The 8,497-nt window shown below is 39.4% G+C and overlaps 1 protein-coding gene across 1 annotated transcript; it reads right to left on the reverse strand.

Annotated features, from left to right (window-relative positions):
- Positions 1-1,312: 1,312 nt before the first annotated feature.
- On the reverse strand, positions 1,313-3,860 carry LOC136216917 (exopolygalacturonase-like). The gene is made up of 5 exons (XM_066003462.1): positions 3,634-3,860; positions 2,986-3,282; positions 2,277-2,566; positions 1,875-2,091; positions 1,313-1,545 (listed from the first exon to the last, which is right to left on the reverse strand). Exons 1-5 carry the CDS (start codon positions 3,787-3,789, stop codon positions 1,318-1,320), a joined length of 1,188 nt encoding a protein of 395 aa, XP_065859534.1. The 5' UTR covers positions 3,790-3,860; the 3' UTR covers positions 1,313-1,317.
- Positions 3,861-8,497: the final 4,637 nt, after the last annotated feature.

An 8,497-nucleotide genomic window follows, 5' to 3' on the forward strand; every position in this document is an offset into this window, starting at 1 on the left:
TACTTCCTCTGCAGAGCTTCCCAAATTTCTTTTGCCGTTTTTTCTTCAGCAGTATAGTAATCATACAGATCGTCTGTCAGTCCATTGAGTATATAATTTTTGCACAGAAAATCATTTTCTGTCCATCTCTCAGCAGCACGAACATCTGCCTCGTCACCATCTTCAGGAACAATTGGTTTTTCCGAAGTCAGAACAGAAGCTACCTTCTTTGTTGTAAGGTAGAACAACATCTTCTGTCTCCATCTTCGGAAATGAGCTCCTTCAAACCGGAATGGTTTGTTGATCTCAGCAATACCATTTGATTGTTCGGTAGCCATCAGCAGTAATTAAACGTCGTAAAATTGTTGGAGCTCGAACTCAGAAAATAGGAACAGACCGAACAAAATTAAATAGGCAGAGTCGCGGACAATGTCGCTTTCTTTAAGACGTTCGCGAAACTGCCGGAATTTAGCAAACAGTATGAACTCCGGTCGCCTCCAGGATAAAACAGCCCTCTTAAATATACGATTTTGTATTGCACCGTACAAAATCGTTTCTGTCTACACTCAAATTAATTGCTCAATTTCAATAGTTCTTTAAAGAAAAGGAAACTGATATCAAAGAGTAAAAAGAATAAACGAAATAATTAGAACTAAGAGAGCTGTGTCTTTCTGTGCCTTCATTCGACTAGCACTCTCATCTATTTATAGTGGATGAGCTGAAGAAAAATACAACGGTACATAAAATCAGTTTTGATATATCAAAGAAATAGTCAAGTAGAGAAGAATAAGGATAGTGGCAGAAGAATAGGAACAAAAAACGAATAAGTCCAAATCAACAAAGCCATTAAAACAATTCTTTAAAATTTCTTGCACCAACATCAAAAACGTAATCATGACTTTTTCTAATATAATAAAATATTAATAATAAGAATCACCAACAGCAAAAATGTAACCATGACTTTTTCTAATATAATATAATATTAATAATAAGAATAAAACAATCTATTTAATGAAAACATTATTTAATTCAATGAAACTTAAATATCATTTCTATGTAAGTGTCCAAATAAAGATTGTGTGGACCTTTAACACTTTTTCTAAAATTTTGAGGGACTAAAAAAAGACTTAAAGATAATTTTGGTCTCAAAAGAAAAAATTCATATAAGGGCCTAGCCCAACACCTATGCACCTCATCCGTTCGGCATTGAATTTCTAGAGTTAAATGCAGAGTTCAAGCAATATATTTTAATCAGTAATTTTGCATTGAATATTTGAGATTACATCGTAGAATTCAATTCTAGAGAATCCTAATCCGTAATAATACATAATAAGCTAATTACCGACAAGGGGGTGGGGTTTGAGGTCCGTCATAGGTAAGTTTGGCATTAGTACAAATAGAGGTAAAAGGCTCTTTCTTAGCCCCAATGTATTGCAATTTGATATTTGACAATCTAATTCCCTGGCAAGGAACTACTTTGCTGCATTGTATATCTACTCCGGCTTCTGTAGGTGTTGTTCCTTGTATGTTTATGAATTGAGCATTGCTGATTTGTACCTTTGATGGCTGCATAGGAAAAAAAATGAAGATATGAAATCGGTTAATCCAGTATAAGAAGTCGAACCTCTCCAAGGTCGCATCATTGTCTCTCCTTGGAGAAATTCGGCCTCACATTCAGTGGCGGAGCCAAAAGAGAATACTGTTGAAAATTATAGGTTTTTTATGGACTAATCATCAGTGATGACTCGTTCAGTACAGATCCCGTCTATTGGTACGAAATTTGTGTACCTCAAGAGTGATTTTTTTTCTTCTTTCTTGCTTTCAGCCTCATAAGTTTCTCAACTTGAAAATTAGAAAATGAGCTTGAAGTCTGGAAAAAGAAGAAGAATACTAACCGATCCTGATTTTTTGCCATAGAATTGATCGATGAGGATGGGATTTTCAACATTGTTCATTATAATGTCTTTAAAAGTTATGTTTTGAGCAACACTTGGAAGTGATCCTGCGTATGTTTTGATTCTAGCTCCGTTGTCTGTTCCGGTCATTGTGCAATTCTGAATGAGAATATTTTTTAGCAACTTCTCGTCGTCGTATTTTCCAAGACTTCCGATACTATTTTTCGCAAATGAAAACATGTTAGTTAAATTAGGCCAAAAACATCTAAACATCCTTGATCTTATCAACTACAATCACATAGTTTCAGTTTCTTTAATCCTTGTTAAATACTATTTCAAATATGGGTGAAATGAATAATTCATTTTTAATAGAATTTGATGTTTCGCAATGTTCATATATACCTGAGTCCATGACCCGGACCACATGTTACTCTTCGGACCTCGATGTCCATACTTCCATGGATGACACCTACACAATCATCACCTGTAGCAACAACACTATCGAAGACTCCAACATTAGTAGATTGGCTGATATGAAATCCGTCGGTGTTGGGGCTGTCGTCGGGGGCAATTAAGTGCATATTTGTGGCTGTAACATCCTTGCAATTGACAATGCTTATGTGAAATCCCATAGGATTAATAGATGTAATCCCCTTCATTAACGTACGTTCACAATGGATAAATTTAAGGCTCTGCAGCAGCACAAAAAAATGCATTAGTTTTAGAAAGAAATCAATCACCGATGGCTAAATTTTAATTGCGTCATAAAATAACTAAAATTGATTTTTGTGCCACTAAAGTCACTGTTATGGATTTAAAGCTAAATCTGGGCCATATATCTGGTTGACATTGTTTCGAACATCGACTCAACCCACGTCAAATCCGTGCCATACCATGTCAGTAATAGAAATCCCCTCAATCACGATCTATAAATATCAATAAACTGAAAAGTGTTTCTACTGCTGACATACTATTAATAAGGCACTCCAGCACGGTCACATCCATGACAAAAACATGTCACATCAATTTTTCAACATATTCGTTATAACGACTTCAATGAAATAGAAATAAAAGATCAGTTATTTTTACAGCATGAATTCTAGTTGCTTACTATTGGGAACATTGAAGCTCCTTTTTCCTTATATTTCCACACATTGGGGCCGTTGCCATCAACAGTACCAGGTCCGAAAACATCCATACCATTAACACGTTCAAATGAAATCCAAAAATCATCAGAATAACTACTGATATCGGATCCAGCCTTAATAGTTCCTTGAATTTCCACTTGGATCGGAGCTTTGCACGGTCCTTGGAATACAGTTTCGGTGGCATAGAATTCACCTTTTGGAAATACTAGCCTTGCCATTCCACCGAAATCACATGCTGCCCTCCATGCCTTGACGAAATTCTGAAAACAACATAGGGAAAAAATGTAACCGAGCAAGAGGGGATGCATGGGTCGGTTGCATCCCCAATTATCGAAATTCACCATAAGAGAAGTAATTCTAAATAAAGAACCAAATATCCCGCATACAATGGCAGAGCTAGGGAAGAGTGCACTCTTAGCCATCTTCCCATGCTCTGTAATTCTATGGGATACCGGTATCTTTGGTTCTTTTTTTCAATGAACTTTTAGTTGTTTTTATCTCAAACAACTTTTCATGAATGTCTTAAAATAGCCACTGTTGTTTTTTGAAAGGTCTAAAAATTGTTTCAAAAAGCTCATACATTTTAACTTTGAATGTAAATATATACATACCACGGCATTATCGGTTTTTGGACCAGCTTTTACACCAAAATCTACCACATTAAATATTTTTGGACCGCCGTCACAAAAAACAACGGTCGCTAAAAATGACAAAATAATGACACATTTCACAAGTTTATTTGAAATGGCCATTGCCCCACCCTGCATTGCAATAATTTTTTTTTTGTTATTTACTAAATAACAAAAAAATAGTAGTAATCAGAAGAAGCTCAACTTCTTCTGATTTTTATTATTATTGCAATTGATAATTTCTATTGTTTGCCCTCTTTTTATAATAAGAATTTTAGTAAGAAATGTGTGGTTAGAATTACAAGCATTTTATAGCATTTTGTTAGCTAAATATAATTAAGTATTCAAGGTGTATATAGTTTCGGTTTAAACTATAATTAGCAAATACATATTATGATATATACAAGGCTAGAATTAATTTTACCTTTGACCAAAAAAATAATAATGTTACTAAAATATGTTTTTTTAAATCGAGTGTTATTAAGATTGATGACTTGTGGAGAATTTCCGATTAGCTTCCGTCCCTGTGGGGGTCGTCGTTGGGTTCGACGGGGGGAAGCTCCGATGCCAAAGTCAGTATAAAGTTTGAAAGAGTAAACTGAATTGACAAAGTAGGGTTTCTAGGATTGTGTGAATGTGTACATTGATAGCTTGAGATGCAAGCTATATATAGTCATGAAGTTGTAACCTTTAGTAACTAGAAAGTCTCCATTAATGCTTCATTAATGGCAGTTACTGGTTTCCTTTAAGTATGCCCGTTAGCTTATTAATAGCTCATTAATGGTCTTTACTGCGAGATCGGCTCAGCTGTTCCGCTGGCGGATTGAGAGGTTATGGCGGATCGCCATATAGATATGACTGCGGATCTCTTGTGGCGAAGTCTTGGTGATCCGCCTGTCAGATCTCCTTGCCTGATACGCTATCACATCTCGGTATCAGGTGATCAATACGTGGCCGTTCTAGGCGAATATCTCTTTTGATCCTTTGGATAATATCCCAATGTTATCAGAAGCCCCCCTAAAGTTCCTTTAAAGTCCTTTAGGGCTTTTGAGCTTCTTCGCGCGCCATTATGATGACTTGCATTAATGATCACTCTGTTCGATGCCAATCGATGAGTGACACGTGTCGTAAGCGCGCCGCTCGAGGAAAGAGAAAACGTCTTCTTCCTTCCTCTCTTTCTCTTTCCACTCCATTTGCATTTCTCTTCCATTTTCCTTCGAGTTTTTGCCCAGAGTCTCTCGGAGTTCAGAATCTTTCAAAGCTTTAAACTCTCATGTAAGTGAATTTTTGCTTTGATTGCTGAATGTTTAGGAGTTCTTCTTCATCTTCTGGGTCTACTTTTGAACTTTTTAATTTGACCACTTCTTCCAAAACCGTAGTTAGCTGGACTTCTTCCTCTTTGGAGAATTCTGATTCTTCCAAAGGTACTGTTAGTTGCGATTTAGCTGAGTTGTGTAACTCGGCGTGTAATAGCGGTCGAACTCGTTCAGGTAGGATTCGGAACCTTCCCGTCCCCGTTGCTCATTTTGCTCCGGCAATAGATTCTAGGTGGTTTACAGGGATGGAGGCATCTTCTTCAGCCCCGTTTAGGAAAAAGGCGCCTCGTGCGGAGTCCACTTCCTCTCGTATGAGCGCTGCGGATCTAGCGAATCTGGCGGACCGCTTCCCTTGGATAAAAGAATATGAGACTATGTTGGCGGAAGCTCATCAGAGACCCGCCTGTCCGCCAAGGGGGTATTTATCTGTATACAGTTGTCACGTAGAAAGAGGGTTCCGGCTTCCTCTTCCTAAGATGATGGCGGACATCTTAGCTTACTTTGACATCACTATCATCCAGCTGCATCCAAATGGCTGGTTAGATGTAGCTCTGGATTGTTATTTAGCTTCAAATTTAGGGGTAGTTTGTAACCCTCGAGTCTTCCGAACTCTTCACAAACCAACGAAACGAAAGGCCGAGTCCTTTTACACCTTTGCTAAGTTTGGAACCTACTCACCGTTTAGCGGCAAGATGTCTAATGTCCACCTCTGGGATGAAAAGTTCTTCTATGTAAAGATAAAGGAGGGCGAGTCTCTAGGCTTTCTGTCGGTTTGGAGTGCCAGACCCTTACATATGGCTGGAGACATGCGTATATTGACAGACAGTGATGAAGAAGTGGCGAATATCATGAAAAGTGTCAAGGCGGAGGCTTGGATATACGCCGACGCCTTGGACTTTATGATGAATGATATCCCCTTGATCCGCCAGGAAGGGGACAAGACCACTTATGTGAAGTTTACAGAACTCGATGAAGGTAACTTTGTTTTTCCTTGAACCTTGATTATTTTATGGTTCTTTTGTCAGGGGTTTGTCTAAGGCCAGTCACGCTCTTGTAGAGATACCTAAGAAACTGAAGGAGGATGAGGCTCGAAAGAAGAGGCAGGCAGCATATCCCCAGAAGGGTGCAGAGAAGCGTCCCGCTGATACAATGGCTGATCTTCCTCTGCAGAAGAAGATGAAGACCACAACTTCCGACGGACGAAAGTTTATAGCGGATGCCATGAGAGCCGCGATGCCCACTGTGGAGAAAGAACATGTAAGTTGTTTTAATGTTTCTTTTCTCTATATTGTGAATCTAAGTTTTGACCTTCCAATCCTTGTGCAGATGGTGAAGCCTGATCTAGGCGGTTACTGGTCCGCCAAATATGGTGACAAGGGATCTTTGAGGAATGAATCCGTCATCAATGACCTGGACGAAGCTCTTAGTCAATTAGGCGAGGTGCGGAAGAGTCAAAACGAGATCCCTGGATCAGCCCATGTTCAGATGGGAAAGACGGAGCTTCTTACGGTAAGTTCCTTTTATCTTTTTCCGCATTTTTGGATGAAAGAGTGATCTCCTCTGGGGAGATTTCTGTTGTTTGTTCTTTCGCTTGAATTGGGCTTTTGCATTGATAGGTATACACCCGTATGCGTGCCATGGAAGCGGATCTCCTTCAAGGGGTGGCGGATAAGGCAACCATAGAAAGGTTGGAGAAGGAGATCGTCGTTGCCAATGCGAACGCTGCGTCCGCCATTGCTCTAAAGGATGCTGAGATCCTTAAATTGAAGAAACAAATGGAGGCGGATGCTAAAGAACATGAAGCTGCCTTAGAGGACACAGAGATCTTAGCAGGGGAGCGAGCTTACTACTACGGTGGATGGATCATGGCGTATGTTAAACTGGCGTATCCCGAGATTGATTTTACAGATCCGGAGTTCGTGGTTCCTGACGTGGATGTGGTCCTTAATTATCGTAAAATTCCAGAAGTCAAGGACTACATCCGCGATCACATTCGCAAGGTGATGAGTAGATCCGCCGAGGAAAGCAAACCCCTTGTCGACCTTGAGCCTGAGGACCCTGAGAAAGCATCTCCAAAGGCGGGTGACCAGAGTGAGGAGCTGATAACCGATGGCACCATCCCTCAAAGAGAAATTATTTCTGTAGAGAAGGAAGCCCCTCTAGAGGGCGCATCTAATGTAAAAGATGCTAAGGAGGATGCTCTTGTAAATGTTTAGTTTTGTAAAACTAAGTACAATTTTTAATCCTTGCTATAACTATTTATGTTTACTTTATGCTTTGTGCAAGTAAATTTATAGGCTTTAGGATTAATGTGAAGTAGGTGGCCAGCCATACCCCATGGTGTGAACCTTTGTGAAGGTTTGAAGCTATTTTATTCCTTTAGAGGAAGTTAAGCTACCTTAGGGGATCGATTTGCTTCCTATCTTTGAGGTGAATCGATCCGCCCTTAGGACTTAGGATCCCTTCTTTGGGAAGGATGTAAGAGAGTGTAAAGATCTCGCGTCTGAGAAATATTTTAACTCTATCTCTAATGGTGATCATCTAAGGATTGATCCGCCCATGAGATTATTCCCCTATCTTCAAGGAGAAAAAGTAGCTATGTCGTGATAGCATTACTTTTTTGTGTAGGAAGCGTTGGTGCCCCCCTTCTTTTTTAAGCTGGAATATTTATATTGCTACAAGAAAATACTTAAAAAAGAATTTGACAAGACAAGAATTGCTTTTTATTGAATGGCGATACGCTTTATTACAGTAAGTGGGTCTTATATGTGAGCCTCATTAAAACCTTTAATAAGAAAAACCTCATGGGAAAAAAGCTTACTAAAGGAAAAAGAGTACTCAAGACCTTGATTACATTCTATTTGCGGAGGTTTTGGAGATTCCATGTACGCGGCAGTGTATTTCCCTCCATGTCTTGAATTTTAAATGTGGCGAATCCAATCTTGTTGATTATTTTGTATGGACCTGTCTAAGTGAGTCCCAACTTTCCTTTCCCTTCCTTAGATTGAATCTTGTCTGCTTTGCGGAGCACGAGGTCCCCCACATTCAAGTTTACAAGCTTGGCATTTTTATCATGATAAGCTGCGATCCGCTGCTTGTAAGCCGCCATGCGTACATATGCCTTTTCTCGCTTTTCCTCCACTTGATCAAGACTTGACTTCAATCTTTGGTTGTTTTCCTCCTCGCAATAGAATGCAACTCTGTCACCTGGGACCTGTATTTCAACTGGGATTACAGCTTCCACACCGTGAGAAAGGGCGAATGGCGTCTCGCCAGTGGCTGTTCTGGGAGTAGTGCGATACGCCCATAAGACGCTCATTAACTGATCCTGTTGGAAATTAGGCTAAGGGATAGCAGCGGAAATATAAAATTTTTAACCTATTTCCATTAACCCTAGGATCCGTTAATCATTATTTCATATAAAGAGGGATAAGAAGAATTACCTTTTGATGATCAATCTACCGTTGTTAATGAAGTGCCCACAACTCTTCTCCGAGTTCCCAAGCACAAAATAAAACATAGGAAGATTA

Source organism: Euphorbia lathyris, chromosome 2 (genome assembly GCF_963576675.1).
Source record: "Euphorbia lathyris chromosome 2, ddEupLath1.1, whole genome shotgun sequence".
NCBI classification, from domain to species: domain Eukaryota; kingdom Viridiplantae; phylum Streptophyta; class Magnoliopsida; order Malpighiales; family Euphorbiaceae; genus Euphorbia; species Euphorbia lathyris.

Excerpts from the sequence above, each read along its gene's own strand:
- LOC136216917 (XM_066003462.1), bottom strand. The coding sequence starts at position 3,789 with ATGCAGGGTGGGGCAATGGCCATTTCAAATAAACTTGTGAAATGTGTC. Across the intron at positions 3,283-3,633 it reads CAAAAACCGATAATGCCGTG|AATTTCGTCAAGGCATGGAG; the intron begins GTATGTATATAT and ends TGTTGTTTTCAG. Across the intron at positions 2,092-2,276 it reads GGTCCGGGTCATGGACTCAG|TATCGGAAGTCTTGGAAAAT; the intron begins GTATATATGAAC and ends TGCGAAAAATAG.